Genomic DNA, 17452 nt, shown 5'->3' with positions numbered 1-17452 from the left:
CTGTTAATCAACAGCTGATGTCACACTTGTTTTCTTCCAAGGGATTTCAGTGTGGCTGCTTTGAGTACAGAAAGTACTTCTGAGGTTGTGAGGGTGTTTTTGAGGCTCTGAGTAAGGCTTTGGTATGACCTGTCCTGTTTGGTGTATTCCTGGTGTTGGAAGCAGCAGCCATGGTAGAGAGCAAACAGTTCTGGAGCTTTTTACTGGAAGCTCTGATTCCCTATTAGTTTGTGTGCCTGTAGGGAATCAGTTCTAAGTGTAAATATCACTTACATTTTTATGGTTGCAGGCTGAAAGCTCTCACTCCTTTACTAGCATCATCAAACTCCTGTAACAAGCCCTGGTGCGTGTGCACTGGTGTTAATTAGGTGGCTGTATCTGAGGCTCCTGGTGGCTCTCGCCAGCTTGTTGAAGTGTGATATGTTGTAATGTCTCAAAAAGCAAGTGTGGGAACAAGCAGAGACTGTTTACAAGCTTCCATCTGTAGGAGTGAGCTGCCTCCCTAAGCCTGAGTAAAAGCAGCAGGAAACTTCTTTTTCAGTCTGGCTTCACACTTCAGGAACAGTGTAGATACTGCACAAAGTTGAGAAGAACAGTAGGCTTAATTCTAGTCTTAAATGGGAAGGGAGTTGTGTAGCTTTTGTAACATGCACAATGCCACTGTCTTGCAAAGATGGTGACTGTGTGGTCTTCTGCAAGTTCATAGCTTGGCTTTCCTTTGGAGTTAAACTGATTTTTCACTATTGCTTTCTGTCTATTAGCTCATGAAGGTCATTTGCATACTGCAAATGAATTAATATGCTGTAGGCAACTGATCTAGTCTGGAATCTGTCCACAGGCAGATTTCTAATGCAGATGTATCAGAGTTGAAGCAATTATGACTGAATACACAAATCAATTGAAATGTTTGTGATGGGACGCTTGTATACATTTGCTTTCTTCCCTGCCAGCTGAGATGTGGCCCTATTGTTAACAGTCAGTTTGCTTTTCATCTTCTTACAGAGTAACTCTGATAGCACGTGGATCCAGGCAGTGACGGTTCTACTGAGGACTGGCAGTTCTTCCTAGTTTGAAGAAGTGAAGTTGGTAAGGCTTGACTTGTCAGTACTTGTCTTACTTGGGTTAGCCATGTGACTGAGGAGAGACCCTGAGAAAAGCCTGCCCTGTCAACATGAATGAAATATCCCTATAGTAGCTGCAGCCAGTTATTTGAACCATATGTTCAAAAGAAGCTGGATCAGTTAAAGAACTTGATTTAAATCTGGAAGCATATTGTTATATTGTGGGGTTTTAAATTCCCTCCCTTGATCCACTTTCTTTACCCTGAAGCCCTTGAAAGACTAAATATTAATTTAATGCTCCTTCAGCTGCAGAACTACAGTGAATTGAAAGCTGAACTCACTGTTACATAAAGTGACCACCTTAAATATGTGCAGGAGTTAGTACCAGTTGCAGCTCATGGAGTTGCAAAATTTAGGCTGAGGAGCTAACACAGTAGTTCTTTCAGGTTCTTCTTCTCAAGCCTGGCTTGTGCATCTGGGAGAAAGCACACATCCAAAGCTGCTGATGTGCTTTTATGTCCTGGCTCTTCACTCGGCTTCTATTTGAGCTGTCTTGGCCAAGATCCTGAAAGCATTGACTGGCTACTATGGACTGTGGGGTTTGACACATGAGACAGTTGCAGTTCTAATGCAGCACTGATTAGGAATAAATCTCCTTCCCAACTGATCATCTGGTTTCTGTTTCTTGTGGTGGTCAGGGTGTTCAGAGCAGTACAAAATAAACTTCCTTTCATACTGGGAGTTACTAGTCTGAGTTGATACGCTAGGATTCTTGTAGCAGTGGGAACTGACAGGTCTAGTTGGGTAGCACAGTCTTGTGTTAATGTTCATATCCAACAGTATATTGCAAAAGGCTTTAATACTGACACTGTTTTTATCTCCAGGCTCAAGATGAGTGCGATGTTGGAAACCTCTGAGCTGCCAGCAGTGTTTGATGGGGTGAAGCTAGCTGCAGTTGCTGCTGCTCTCTATGTTATTGTTCGCTGCTTAAATTTAAAAAGCCCAACTGCCCCTCCTGAACTCATCTACCAAGACTCTGCTTTGGCACGCTTCCTACTCAAATCCTGCCCACTTCTGACCAAAGAGTAAGTAGTATGTGTATTTGCCATGGTGACCTGTCTTGTATGAAGATGATCTGCACTTAACCATTTTTCTGCCTAGTGTGTTTCTTAAATCTGGGTGCAAATGAAAGTTGGGGTATTCTCTTGATAAAATAAACCTGTTCCAAATCAAGCATTTCACTGTTGTTAATGTCCCAGGTATCTGTGTTTAGAACCAAGCCCTGTGGAGCAGGGCTATCCATGAATGTATAGGATGTCATCCTTGTGCTCTCTGCAGTAGCTGTATGCTGATATTTTACTATACCAGCACTATATAGCCCACTGTCTGCAGAAATGGGGGAAAGATGGATGCAGTCAGCACTTGTTCCTGTGCCCTCCTTTCTATTAGGGAAGAAATTTGTGAGGGCTCACAGGAAGGAAACACTTTCATGGTGTGTCTGTGCACTTAATGAAGGCAGGGATGGCTGTTAGTTTTAAAGTGCCTACTCTTACTTGAAGTGCCTTAAGTTGACTAATGAAATTTATTACTGGTAGAGCACATCATAACTAGTTTAACAAAGTAATGACATACTGGCCAGCTCTAGGCCTGTTGAATCCACTTTCAATTGACCTTATGTCAACTGCGTATTTGAGTGGGCTGATCCTTGAACTTCTGTTCTAGGACCTTCAGAATCAGTGCAGTTGCCCTTACCCTCACCAATAATATGAAGCATTTACTACAATTTCATGAGGCTTTGGAGGGACAAGGACTTTGATTACAGTATTTCTTCTGCAATCACTTTGAAAACTTGCAAGTCCTATTTAGAAGCCCTAAATACGTCAATTATCTACTAAGTGCTGAGTGCAGCTGCATGAACCTTTCTTACAGATCTCAAAAGTCAAGCTGACTTAATGATAGTAATTTTAGAGGAGATGAGAGGCTTTTAGCAATGCTGTGTTAGATGCCTTGATTACATAAGGTGTAAGATCATGGGCCATAGGATCTGTAAACTCCTGGAGGAAACAAAGCATTATCCATTTTAAATTGGAGCCCAGAGAGGGTTCCCGGATGGACTCTTGAGTTTGGTAGTAACATAAGCCTGTGTTGAAGCTGAGAGTTGAAATTGGGTTCTTGATTATGTCTAGTGCCTTAACTGCAAAGCAGTTGCTTCCCTAAGAAATAAATCAAGAAGTCTCTAGTTACTTGGTACCTTGGACACTTGTGTCAGTGTTAGCACTGCAGATTGACATGTCCCTAGTCACTGAAAGAGCAAACGTGAAGCTGTGCTCATCACAAGTCTTGAAGACTTACTGGCATTAAGCTCCTCTTTGGAAACAGATTGTAAGCTAATTCAGTCTGGTTTACTCCTATTTTAGCTCTGTTCTCGTGGCACAATCTCCTAGCACTACTTGGAGCAGTGTTCTTTGCTTTCAGTTGGAGAACAAACCATTCCCAAAAGAGTGAACATGTCTAAAAATCACAGTACATCTGTTGTGCATTAATTGCAGGAGTGAAGAGCTTGCTGGTTGTTGTGTTAAGAGTGTGCATCCAGGTTGTTTGCTTTCCCTGGATCAGATTCTCTGAAAACTGGAGCAGTGATTTCCAACACATGGTTCTTGAGCTGAACACCCTCTGAAGGGCTTGCATGACCCCAGGAAGCAAACTCGACTGAAACAAACTAGAGCAAAACGCGTCCATAGCTACTTGCTCAGTCTTGTTACCTCTATATCTATGTTGGGGAAAATGGGAATAGAATAGTTCTTGGGGATTGAAGGGGTTTACAGGAAAGACAACTCTGTAAGGTGATATGTGTGGCTTATTCTAATGATGTCACAGACTTTTTTCAATGCTGAAATGAAGAAAAGAAAAAATCAAAGAAATCCTGTCTCTATCATGAAAGTCACCTGGACACTAAAGGAGAACAAATACATTTGAATGCCTGCAATTATGCATAAAGCAGTTTGTAGGACTAATTAGCAGAACGCTATGTGCAAACAGCTTGTGCTGTGCTGCACTGCAAAATCTTGCAGGGCTTTGATTACTTGCTAATTATTCCAAGTGTTGGGAAAGCTGATTAAGCAGCTCTTTTTTCAGATTCTACCATGAAAGCAAAATAAGTAGCCAGCAGTCCCTCCTCTGATATCAGTACTGGGTTTGTATGAGATCTGTTAAAGACCAGTTCTTCTGTACAGCTGTGAACTGGCTTTCAGACCTGGTTTGTTCCACTCCCTCATGCTTAAGGGAGGAGGAGGTGAGGGTATTGCTGGAAGGGGAGGAAGCAGAAGTGAGGAAAGTTATTCCATCTGTGCAGCTGTTTAAAAATATTTGGGGGAAAAAACACTTTTGGATGCTATTTCCCCCTTATGGCACCATCCTTGTCTATACACTTACTTGGTACAGTGTAACCATAGTAAGCCAAGTGGTGGTGGATGAATAATGTAAGAACTTTGGATAGTAAAATTGCCTGAGATGGCTGCGTGCCATGTACCTTGCACTTGCAGATGTCAATGCTGCTTTTTACAGTCCTGTCAACTACTAGGAGCTTTCTTCCTACCTATCAAACATTGGTAAGCAAGAGATTCTGTCTTGCTAGAGCTTCATTTCCCTTTACCTTCTGCATTTTGGCTTACCAAGTGGAGTAGCATAATTAAACTCTTTCATTCAGAGAGCTGCTTCTTGCACGGAAGCTCTTGCAAATCAGCACAGCTATTGGTGCCCATGGGCACTTAGGCTTAAGTCCTGGCTGTAGCTGTCTCCTTTTCCTGTCTCCCAGGTTGGTATAGGGTCAGCCATCTTATTCCTGTAGCAGTGCAGTGTTGGCTCTTTGATTCACAAGGACGAATTTGGCCAGTGCTTGCTGTACTGGGCTATTTTCTTGTCTGTTCCCAGTTTCTCCTATCTCTTCTATGCCAAATCAATGTGTGTCTTTATTCTTGTAGAGGTGTGGCACAAGTGTCATGCTTATCGAAAATAATTATCCTTGCTGCCTGCACACTTTTATCATTAATAAAGGCAAGCTTCTCAAAGATTGAGGCAAATGACTGTGAAGCCTGTTAGTAAACACTGTCAAAGATCCAGTCTGGATCCTTCTCATCCTTTGTTTGCACAGTAACCTATACCGGATGAGCAGGCTGCCTGGTACCAGAAGACTCTTTTGCTCTGTCATTGCTTTTCTCCTAGATGCAAGGAGCCAAGTAGTCAGAAAAGCTGTCTTCAAGCTTTTCAATGTTCTTTCCTTCCTTCTAATGGCAAATAGTGTTTGATTCCTGTCAGCTTCTTCATGATTTACCCTGGGAGGAACACTTCCAGGAGAATAATAAACTAGAAGAGCAGTCTTCCTTCCAAAGCTTTGACAGGTGAACATGTTAAGAGGTAGAGAAGAATGGCAGCTCCCTATTGGGAAGTTGAAGCATTGACCCTGGGGAGTGAAGCAGTCTTGGGGGGAGCCTGAGTACTTGCTTAGGTGCTCCACTGTAGCATCGGCTGAAGGGTTGTGTTCTCCAGCTCTCATCACCAAAGAAGACATGCTGTGATACTCATGCCCTTTACTAAATAAAAGCTGCCTAAATTGGAAAGGAGGTGATTTAACCAAGGAGACCAGTCTGTGCTTTTAAATAGTTCTGACTTTATCCAGGTTCTGTGGGCAGCAAACACTCCACTTAGGTTAGGGTTTTTTTTCAGAAGCTCAGGGGACGTGGAAGCTCTGTAAGCTGCTTTAAGGTTTTGCTGTTACATACTTTCTTTGCCACTTTGAACAGCCTGACTGCACTGATGCAGAAAAAGCCACTTTCTACATATTTGAGGAGGAGGGAGTTGAACCCTGCAGACTTCTAGATGAGCTTTCTTGACTGGAATTCAAATTGCATTCCCCAGCATCAAATAAAGGACAAGGTTCAAACAAGGTTTCATTTGTAAAGCATCCTTTAAATAGCTCCAGACTGCTCTGTAAAGGGGGGGGAAGTAGCCTGTCTCCCTGCTATAACGCAGGTAGTGATTCTTGGTGTCCCCTGACATGGACAAATTGTAGGCTCTGCTTTCTTCCCATCAGCGTCTAATGCACTACAGCACATCAAAGGTAATGTGAGAGTTAATGTTGAAAGTGTTAATCTCCTCGGATGAAATGAAGTAATGCTCCAGAAATATGCCTGTTGCTGAACTTCCACTTCACATCTTTTTGAGGACCTAAATGCTGATGCTTGCTAATAAAAATAGCACAGTTTTTATGTGCTTTGTGTGAGCTGCTTATACAGCAGCTGCTTTCCTAAATTCCTGCATGCTGGGCAATGTATGTGCTCTAAAATTATAATCTGCTGCCTGAGCACCACTAAAACCTAACCTACAGTCACATGTTGGAATTGGGTTTAATATCAAAATGCTAGGAGAAAGTTTGTGAAGCACCTAGGAACTCTCTTGCTCTCAGGCACTGTTGTGGACAGCCACATATGAGGATAGCTGTGGCTGTGCTGCGCAGCTGAAATGCAGCATTTGGAGCTAAAAACATTAGGATTTGTGATCACCTTTATGTAACTGGCTGTGTATTCACTTAGCCAGTTAAGACTGAACTCTGTACTTGTGCTGTGTAAGTCAGCTTCCATAATAAGTAACTGCCATCCCCAGACCTGTTCTCCTGTCTGCCTTCTGTTACAGCATCCTGTTACTGGAAGTTACAGGACTGGCTACTGGAAGCTGTAACTGACTGCCTCAAATATTTGTCTTTACTCAGAGTGCCTGATACCTATTGCAAGTGGCCACATCAAAACAGGAAAATGAGTCAGTTAAAAGCCTTTGGGTCTGAAGCAATCAGGGAAGCTGTTCTTATTTCACAGAAATAGAAATATTTGTTTCCAGTACAACACAACTTTGCCTTTGGCTCTTCTGTGTTATCATTGTCTGTGCTTTTGTGGTACATCATCCTCATCCTATTGTGGGCATGCATGTACCTCTTTGGCAAGAGGTCTTCCTGACTGCTGTTTGCAACTCTGCTTCTGTCATCTGTAAACTATAAGCAGCATTTCCATTGTTTTGCAATAGATGTGGTGCTGGAACAGGGCACCCTGAGGAATAGTTAGTGAAATTTGGTGTGCTGGGATAATCTCTACAGTATACTGCTTTTCAAATCCGCTTTGGTTTATAGCAAGCATTACAGAGGAGTTGGACTCTGTCATGTCCTTGAACACTTTCCCTGTTTCTACTTAATATCAGTGCTGGAGGCAAGCCACCGTTTTTTATGAGTGGGGGGCCCTTGTTTGGAAGACATGATTAGCTTTAGCAGTAGTAATAAAAGGGCAGTACTTAAATGCTGCTTAAACTGAGCCTGCATGGTATCTAGCTTGTATTTCAATGTGTTTACACCCTGCTGAGCTTGCTTTGTTGAGGTAAGCCGTAGCAAAAATACCCCTGAGTACATACTCTTCTGCATACGGATGATTGTTCACAGGAGCATCTCTTTTCAGCTGTTTGCCATAAGGAATGTTGTTTTCACTGCAAAACAATCTGTGCTGGTTCTTGCAATCATGACTGGATAGTTAGGTTTTTTTTCAGCTGAGTTGAATATGAAGCTGTCTCTGGAACTGATTTTTACATAATAAGCTTAAATAAAATCTGATCTGTGGTTTTTCACTGGTGAAGACTCTTGCACAATTCTTAGCAAGCGTTTTTCCTCTCACTAGTGTGGTATCATGCACCTTCATGACTGAAGAGTTCTTTCTATTCAGTTTTAGTAAAAACAAGCTGAAAGTTGGTATAAACCCTGGGTGAAAAGATGTCCTTCATTCCTATGCAGTCTTACACTATTATGTGCAGTACTTGGAAAGTTCTTGTAGACTTTCACTCAAAGATGTAGATAGAAGTCATTTACAGGGAGACTTTTAAAAACAGATTTATCCATTGCCAAAATGCAGAGTCAACAGGAATAGTCAGATCATATGCCTGATTCTACTAGAGATCATAAGGATGCTTTGCAAAGTCAGATTTGGCTTTCAGCAGAAGACAGTTTTTACTGAAATGTGATAATACAGCATCACTTTGTTACTGGCAAGGCTTCATAGGGGTTTCTGGTAGGTAAGATTGGCAACTTGGTAAATGAAAGTAATATTTTTAATAGCTGTTTGCTTTTGCATCAGTCTGGTAAGAAGAGTTTCAGCTTGTCTTATTTTTTCACTGATTATGCAAGAGCTATACAATCTGAGCAGCTTTTCCCCCTTTCTTTTGAAGTCTTATGATCAGTTTCCTGGAGCCTGGATGCTTAAGGGATTTGAGGATATTTATCTCACCACAAGCCTGTTGCTTAAAGGCTGATGGGCTGTAGCAGAAGAAAAGATAGACAAGATAACAAGCTGCTGCTCTCACACTTGCATGTATTTCAGAGCTATAACTGCTTTACATTTAAGGGCAAAATGCAGAAATATACTAAACCTGCTTAAGTTTGCCTGAATGGGAGTAACGAATCTCTGCATCAGAGCACTGTCCTGTGCATCTTATTCATGTTGGAACTTGAATTTTGAATATTTACCTGAAGAGTGTAGTTACATGCAGAATGAGTAACACCAGCACATCTTTGCTGCAGGCAGTGTGATGCTTAACTGACTGGAGTTAACATGAAAACTAAGCTGAGCGTTTCACTTGCTTGGTCTATAGGATGCTTGGAAACACTGGCTTGTCCACTCTGAAGGGAGCAAGTAGTGCATGCACCCTTGTTTGTAGGGTTTAAAGCAGTTTTAGCTTGGAGAAAAATGTGGAACCCGTCAGTATCATTTGTCCATCGTTATGGATGGAGTCACAGGGATTCCTGTTGGTTTTAGTCTTTCCTTTAATGAAGAACATGCCAGTGGAACTGCATCTGCTGTTTGCTTACGTAAAAGCAGTGTAAAGCTTTGACTTACTGAAGGTCAGGACTTCACGTAACTTCCAGTTGGGTTATTTGAAGGCAGACTTGAGGTGTTTTTCCTCAGAGAAGCCAGCTGTGACCTGAGGAGGCAGGCAAGTACTACACTCTTGGTAAGCAAGCAGGCTTGAAGCCATTTGTCTTCATTTAAACACCGGCAGTAGTGGTAAGGCTTTGAAGACTCTTCTAATTTCCTCTCTAACAACATCCTGTGGTTTGCACTGCTGCAGCTGCAGCATCTATTCCACTGAATGACTGTAACCTAGAGCTGGAAACGGAACTGTAAGTAAACATGAAGAAAGGATTGATGCTTGCAGAGATTCTTGATTTCTGTTTCTTCATCAAGGTGGTAGCAATCATCAGTCACAGCTGTTGTAGCTGGAGAAATTGCTTTCCTGTTAGCCCTGTGCAGTAAGACTTTGGGTTTTACCTGGAGCAGTCTGTGATTTGAAAAGCACTGTATAGAAGCAAAGTCACCAGAACTTTCCAATGTATGTGTTTAAGGTAAGATTAGAAACTATGGAACAACATTGACATCTGTGTCTCTTAAGAGCTGCAGATTCTTAGTAGAGGTTGTATTTGACAGCTCCCCACAGGCTGTTAGCAAAACCCACTGCAAAGGACTTCAGTGAAGGAGACAAAAAGCCAGTCAGGCCCTGTCCAATGTGGAGTGTGGCTACTGACCTGAACTGGTTGTGAAGTACATGGCTGGGGTGAAGCTAGCTGCTGCTTCTTGGTTTAGAAGAGAGTTGTCTTTTCCATCTGGCAGAATAGTTGCTGTTCAAAACCCTATGCAGTGAGCTGTGACTTGAGCAGAACCATCTGTAGTCCTTGTGCAGCCTTGTTTACATTGACTGCAATCCCAATGGATATATATATACTTTGAATTGTGAACTTGTATCCCCTGACTACTTTCTATCTCTACCAGCAATTCCAGAAGTCCCCATCATTGCTGGGAGATTCTGCATGTCTGGCATGCTGCATGTCAGTGCATGCCTCCCAGTGATGCTGCAGTGATCACCCAGAGATGCTGGGCTGATAAATGGTGCTACTAGCCTCACATAGATTCTTTGGAAAGCTTTATAATTAAGTGATCAAACCCAGGATGAACTGAGAGCTAGTTTACAAGGTTACAAGCATCAGTTGGCAGCTTTTGCAGCCTTTTTTGAAGTGGTATCTGCTTCTGGGGCAATCTATTTTGGGTCTGTTTGGGAAGTGCACTTGCAAAAACAGGCTGTACAATGAACTATTGTGTTGCTTTGACTGTAAGAAGCCTTCCTCATAGATGATAGAACAGGGAGAAAGAGCATACTGCTCCTCTTGGCTTGCTAAATAAGCCTAGATAGTTCATATTTCTACAGAAAGGGGATTTTTGAGGAGTGTGTAGGGGGAACAGGGAGTTGTTGATAATGACACACAAGAGCTGGCATGGGAAGAAGGTCCAGCTCTGTGAGTAGGTAGTGTCAGAGCACAAAGGCAAGGTCTCTGTCACATTCGTGTGGATTTTAAAGGCTTAAGTAGTGTATCTGAGTTCTGAGCTACCTAGTCCCCGGTGAACAGGGAAGAGCACGATCTTTGCTTTGTGTGGTCTCAAGAAGTCAAAGGAAATAATTGCAGGAAGCCCTAAAAAACACAACGGGGAAGGAGCTGCTAGTCTCAGAGGATCCAAGGTGGTGTCGGCTGCACTCAGGTTTCTTCTGGGTACCCTGCTCTGTGTAGCAGAGACTGTAGATCTTTAATTGGAAGCATGTCCCCTGGAACTGCTGTTCTCCTACGCAATACATCATTAATGCTTTCGTGTTCAGAGCTGATGTAAGTGTCTTTTTCAAGGCCCTGGCTCAGTCTCTCCTTCACAGAGTGGACAGGTGACTGTCCTGCCACCAGCAATGGAATGTGTCCTGTTACCACTTACAGCTCAGCTTGTGCTAAAAACCCCTGATAACTGAGCCTTTAGTGCCTTCAGCTAATATTGGTGTTCCCTCCATGTCTTTTTTTTAAGCCAGGAAAAGAAAGACAATTTGCTTTGTTATCTAGCTTTAATATGCACTTGATAAACGTAATCGGTAGACTCACCCCTTTTCTGTTGAAAGGGGTTTGTTATGGAGTTTGGCCAATTCTGACAGCTCCATTTAAAGCTGGCGCAGCTTTACCTAACTCTGCTTGAGAGGCAAGATCACCCTGTACTATGCTCTTCCTTAACTGAGAAAAGCAGTTCTGTGTGTAATCATCCCAGCCAGCAAGTCTTGGGCCTTTCAGCCTTCTAGCACTTGCTGTGAACCCTGTTGTTTCTGCCACTGGCTTGTACAGTCAAGTGCTTACATGAGTTCATGTGGCTCAACCCAGCAGGCTTCAGTGTTTCAATTAGAACAGATTTACAACGCTTTCCAGGTTCTGGAGGTCAGTGTGGTTGGCTAGCAACGTGCTCTCCCAGTGTCACCGAGGCACGGAGCCTCTGTGTATTTGGTGAGAAGCATTTGTGTGTGTAACACTTAAATATAGAAGAATGTCTCGGGTTTGGCTTCTGCTGCTTCTGTAAGTGCTGAATTGTGAGCCTTGGAGAGCATAGCGGTCTCTTCTTGTGGAAAGCTGCAAAGATCAGTGCTGCCAGCTCAGTCATAGCAAAGACCATGTCATATTTGTTGCTATATTTGGAGATCTGTTATGGGAGTGCTTACCTGTTCTCAAAGGCTTGTTAACATGCCAGGAATAAGCCATTAAATTGCTACCTCTTTCAGGTATGTTCCACCCCTGATTTGGGGAAAGAGTGGACACATCCAGACAGCCCTTTATGGAAAAATGGGAAGAGTGAGATCACCGCATCCGCATGGACTCCGCAAGTACCTCACGATGCCAGACGGAGCAACAGCCACCTTTGATCTCTTTGAGCCGCAGTCCGAGCACTGCATTGGAGGTCAGTCGAACAGCTGGTGGCTGCATCTAGCTGCTGACCTTGATCCTGTGCTCTGGGGGATGGATGAGAATACTGCTACTTGATGTATTAGAAAGGATAGATGTTACATCTGGTGGTGGAGGGGGAGCTGCTAAGCAATACTAAACCATGTGTGGAGGGTATGAGGCCATCTTGTTGTGTACCTATACTCAGACATCAGGAGAGACCCTAGTAGGCTAATTAACTGTTTGTGGCAAGGGATGGGGAGTTAAGGAACAAAAGTGTTCTTTAACCTGTGCCTCAAGTGAGAGGCTGGCAAAGAGAATCTGGTGGTAAGCCTTAACTGGAGTGCCCTTTGCCAGTTAAGGCTGTGGGATCATAGAACTGAGGCTAGCTGTACAATGTCCTTCAATTAACTGCACTTCTATTTCCCCCTTAGAAATAGTCTTGATAGTCTTTACTAACAATATGTGCTTCAAGTTCTGCATGAAAATGAACTCCATGTGCAAAGGGTATGATGGAGTCCAGACATGAAGACAGCTCCATGAAAAAGTATAAAATTGTGGGGATTCCTTACAACACTACGTATTTATATTCAGAGTGAATGTCAGCTTTAAACTCACTGCTAGTAACAGCAGTACTTAAAACTGAGTTACTGTGTCTTGACTTCAGAAGTACCATTTACTGCTGCAGTAGCTGATGTCATGACTCCCATTTGGCCTTTGTCAGTGTGGAGATCCTCATGGTGTAATGCTGCGCTAGAACAGTCTTTACCACTGAAAAGAACCTGAGCAGTGCTTTCTTAATGAGGCAAAAATTCAGTGGCTAGAGCTGCTCATGTTGGAGCTTTTCATGAGTCTGAGAGCTAATCTGAAGTACATACATTAATCTTGAATGTAATTTATTGTGCTTATTTGAATTACAAGAAGCTCTTTCTTAGTTGATGAGATGATATCTTGTTAAACTAGTGAACAATGTCAGCACATCAAATACAATTACATTAGCCACAGAGATGATGGCTCATGTCAGCCGATCAGAATGTCTGTGCTTAGCAAAGCTGCACTTTGAAGATTGTTACCCTCAATTCTGGAAGAGAAATGAGGGGAAAATAGCATAGCCATCCTACTTGGTGCGTGAATGAGCAGTGGGCTCCAGAGCCTCCACTCACTTAGTCACTGCAGGCTGTCACAAGGCAGAACATGTGTAATGTCAAACACATCATTCAAAGGGAAGAATTTGCTCTTAGTCTCTAGGCAGTGTCTGTAGAACTGTTCGGGCAGCTTTCCCTGGAGTTACAGGACTGTTCATCTACTGCAATGTGAATTATTTGTTCACATCTGTAGCACTAGAGCTGCTCATCTCCTGTCCCCTAATGGGGTTTTGGCAGGCTAGTACGGTTTTTAGCTTGCTTCTGGTAGGTGGTTTCCCATGGATCTCAGTTGGAGCCCTTCTGACTCTCTCAATTTGCATGAAGTGACATTTACTTAACTTCCCTCTCTTTCTGTGCGCAGAGGATGTCACGATGGTGATCTGCCCTGGGATTGCTAACCACAGTGAAAAGCAGTACATCCGTACTTTTGTCGACTATGCCCAGAAGAATGGGTACAGATGTGCTGTCCTGAATCACTTGGGAGCCCTACCAAACATTGAGCTCACTTCTCCACGGATGTTCACATATGGTAGGTACCTCATTGCACCTGGGCACTTATTTCCAAGCTTGTGGAATTTTTAGGGCTTCATCCTTCAGCATAACACAACTGCTGTATCTGAGTGAGGATAATTTTGTATTGTTTCTTAGGAACTGAACTCAACTTATGCATGGAGAAGATACTAGGATTCACTTTTCCTTGTCTCTTCTCGTAGTTCTTACACAGGCCTCCTAATCAAGGAGGCAGGTTTTTGGAAAGAGAACTTTTTTTTTTGTGAAAACCCAAACTCTTGTGGCTAAGAACATGCTCCCGTGATTTTTAGAGGTGCCAAAATGTCAGCTTAGTGGAATGTGGAACAAAACTGGCTCTGAAAAATAAACACTGCTTCTGAAGCTTTAAAATGTAATATGAGAGGATTTTGTACCAGCCTATCCAGAAAGTACATTTCTGTCCTAAGAGGGACACATAGGGATTGGTCCCTGGATGTCACACAAATACCAAGGAACAGCAATGGTTTGACAGTACAACAGTGGAGCTATGGAAGTTAGTGCTTAACTGCCACGATTTTGGGATTTTATCTTGAGTATAAGGAAATGTTAACCTGGAAATTAAAAGGAGCTGTGTTTAAGGGTGACTTCAGCTATTCTTAACTGCCCTGCTAGTGAGTAACATGATCTTTGTAGAATGTGGTCTTCTTGCCTGCCACCTGATCTGCTTGTTCCTGAGCTTTCTTGAGCGATCATGTCCTCCTTTACTGCAAACATCTTCATGGACATTATGTCAGGAGTCAGTTGTGGGTTTAGCCCATCAGTGTTGGGTTTCTTGTTCTTTAAAGATGACTAAAACTCACTGCTAAGAGTTTGGATTAGCAGTTTGAATGTTTATCTTGCGCAGTTGAATTGCCAGAATAGCAATATTGTGCTTTGAGATTCCGAGTCTGGCAGGCAAATAGGCTCTAATGCTTTGTTGATTGTTTTATAGTCATTAAATCTACTCAGTGGAAAAGACTTGAGGAATACCAAGTACCTCAATTTGTGTTGTCTCTAGGCTGTTAATAGCTTTAAGCCTACCATGTCCTGGGAACTAAGCTTGGCCTCCTTGAAGCATTTGCTTTTTTGATCAAAGTTGACAGCTTTCTTCCATGGACCTTTGCTTTAGACCATAGGGAGTAACTCTGTAGTGCATCTCTTGAGACATACCTTTCTGAGTCTTTTATAGCTTTGGAAAAGGAAAGGAATGCCTAGCACTTCCTGAGTAAGACAGTAAATCACTTGGCAGAGTTGCTTGTTAAGTGGAGTGCCAGTAAGACCATGAGCAGCCTTTCCTCTACCTCCAACCCAAATATCGCAGTGTCTTTCCAGCTTTTGCTGGATTCCTGATGTATTTATTGAGGAGCAAATAGCCTGAACTTTGGATTTGCTGAATCCTCCAGCCTTGACATCAAGCTTGACCTGTTGCTATTCTGAAATAGTTACCAGTTGCCCTCAAATCATGAAGGTCAAACACTAAAGTATTTTGACTTCTGCTTCTTCCAGAGAAAACTAAAGCAATGCTGCATTTATCATCTTGATGGAAATTGCTCATCAGGAATGTTCACAAGGGAGTGCCCAAGCCCTGCTGAAACACTCAGCCAGAACCTGTTTCACTGAAGTAAACACAAACCCCGGTGCTCAGTCTAGAGCTAGCTAAAATCTGAGGCTGATGTCTAGTAAGGATGCTACAGTTGGGGTGGGGGCACACTGGAGCAGTGTTAGGTTGGCACATGGTGGAATTGCAGCTCCTGGGGTTTATCTCCCTGGACAAGTTCCACAGGCTAGAGCCGAGTTCCTGACTCTAGACAGGAATAAACAGCCGTTGTTCATGTGATGCCTCATGTGTGGTTTTCAGTCTTAAACCCAGTGGGAAGCTTAACAGTGCATAAACAGTTGAAAGCACTGTCCTGGTGCCATCCATTTTGCAGCTCCATTTCTTCATGTTTCCTTTTCCCAAACTACAAGGCAGAAGAAACAGCTGTAGGTGGTGGTGGTGCATGTGTGCAAGTCCTCATGCCTGTCAAACCATCTGAGGACCCCAGTACTGCCAGAAACTGGACCCCTCTTTGCCTGCAGCCTGTGGGATGCAAGTGGGTGTTAGCTGAGAGCAGAACAGACCTGTATAGAAGCACTTACCTCTTCTTTTGAAGAGGGGGTACCTCTATATCTTCTAGGAAGCATCAGTATCTTTACTTCCTCAGTGGTTAGAAAGGGCTAGCTGTCTCTGCTTGAAGCCTTCCCTCTGATTCCAGAGAGCAGCTGCTTAGTCAGGCTCTGTATCAGTCCTCTGAGCTTTGTCCTGACAAATCAACTCTCCATTTCCATCCCCTCCCTGCATGAGCATGGATTTAAGGATCCATGGCAGTCTTATTAAAAGCAAAGGAGCAAGCTGCTTTTCAGACACCTCACTTAAGTTCAGAAGTGGCAAACTGGCTCAGGAAGGTAACAATGTGTGCTGTTCTTGGATAGTAATGTCAAGGCCAGAGTTGTTTGACACAGCTTTAGAAAGGAAGACTTGAGATTGTCACATTAGCTATTGCCGTAAATTTTAAGCAAGTTAATTTCATCTTACTTTGGCACTCTGTCAGAACTAAGCATGAGCTAAGGTCCACAGGACTCATAAAACAGATACATGAACACATATGAATCAGAGCTGTTAAAATCTTAAGGTTATTAAAAAGTCAGGGTAATAAGCTGAACTTAAAGTGCACAACTGAAACTCAGAGTGGGATTATAGGTTTTCAGAAGATGATTCTTGACTTTACCTCTATTTCAGGTTGCACGTGGGAATTTAGTGCCATGGTTAATTACATCAAGAAGACCTACCCTCAGACTCAGCTGGTTGTTGTGGGCTTCAGCCTGGGTGGAAACATAGTGTGCAAGTACCTGGGAGAGAGCCAGGCCAACCAGGAGCGAGTCCTGTGCTGCGTCAGTGTGTGCCAGGGGTACAGTGCATTGAGGTAGGTCTAGAGGATTCTCCATGCTATCTGTTAACAGTAAAACTAAGTTTCCTTTACCTGGCCAAGTGTATGCTGGCAGCTTCTGGTCTGTGTGTGTGAGCTGGCCTAACTGTCTCATTGCTATAGCATCCAAAGAGGAGACATTCCCTGTTTAGTGTCCTGGTGTAACTAACCTGGCAGGCTGGGCAGCATGACAAACTGCTGAGATGATGCCAGGCTTGCAAGCCACAGTTTACACACCCTCATTGCTCTGAGGAGCATCCCTTGGTTCATAATGGCTCGTTTGGCTTCATCAACTAGAGTTTCATTTGGCAGCTCTTAGCCAGGGAGACTGAGAAAAGAGACACAGCACAGAGGCTGTCAGTCTGTGCTCCCCTCTGAGTGTGTGTCATTGAAACAGTGCTGTGGACTGCTGAGGAGATGGAGAGGCACTTGCAATTATGCTGTACACTTGGAAAGGTGAGGAGGAGAAGGATTATAGCCCTAAATTCTGCCTAAGACATTAACCTGTGGTTCACTGCCTGGAAGCCCAGGCTGTAGCATTTCAAGAGTTGTAATGACTCCACCTAGTGCTAGCACTGGAGGATCTGCGGACGGCGGTGCTGCGTGAAAACTGGTGGCTCAACTCATGTGCAGTAACTTTCCATGTACGTAGTTAATGAAATTTAAAGCAGTTGTAACTGGCAAAGCTGCTGCTTTCAGTCTTTACTTTTTATACATGCAAATAACTACTGAGGTGTAGCTGACTTTAATTAAACTGCACTTTTGAGCCCTGAAACTATTTGCAAGACAAAAGGGGCTGTTGAGGCTCTAGGGTATTTGGGTCAAGATCTTTTGGGCAGATAATGGTGAAACTATGGCAGCCCTGTAAGGGGCTTGCTACGGAATTTGGCCTCCCAGCCTGGTCAAGATAGCTGGAACTTTCTTGATGCTGTG

The 17452-nt window shown here is 43.2% G+C and overlaps 1 protein-coding gene across 1 annotated transcript in view; it reads left to right on the top strand.

Moving 5' to 3' along the window:
- Positions 1-1914: 1914 nt before the first annotated feature.
- ABHD2 (abhydrolase domain containing 2, acylglycerol lipase) overlaps positions 1915-17452 on the top strand; it is a 28115-nt gene continuing 12577 nt past the window's right edge. Inside the window, exons 1-4 of the mRNA XM_062630552.1 lie at positions 1915-2146; positions 11721-11896; positions 13387-13554; positions 16333-16516. Coding sequence (XP_062486536.1) covers positions 1953-2146; positions 11721-11896; positions 13387-13554; positions 16333-16516 — 722 coding nt within the window. The 5' untranslated portion in view covers positions 1915-1952. The remainder of the gene's footprint in view (positions 2147-11720; positions 11897-13386; positions 13555-16332; positions 16517-17452) is intronic.

Source organism: Pezoporus occidentalis, unplaced genomic scaffold, assembly GCF_034315485.1.
Source record: "Pezoporus occidentalis ecotype Australia unplaced genomic scaffold, CSIRO_AGI_Poc_V1 ctg11, whole genome shotgun sequence".
NCBI classification, from domain to species: domain Eukaryota; kingdom Metazoa; phylum Chordata; class Aves; order Psittaciformes; family Psittacidae; genus Pezoporus; species Pezoporus occidentalis.
Note: the sequence above shows the minus strand (reverse complement) of the source record. Positions and strands in the feature narration are given on the sequence as shown.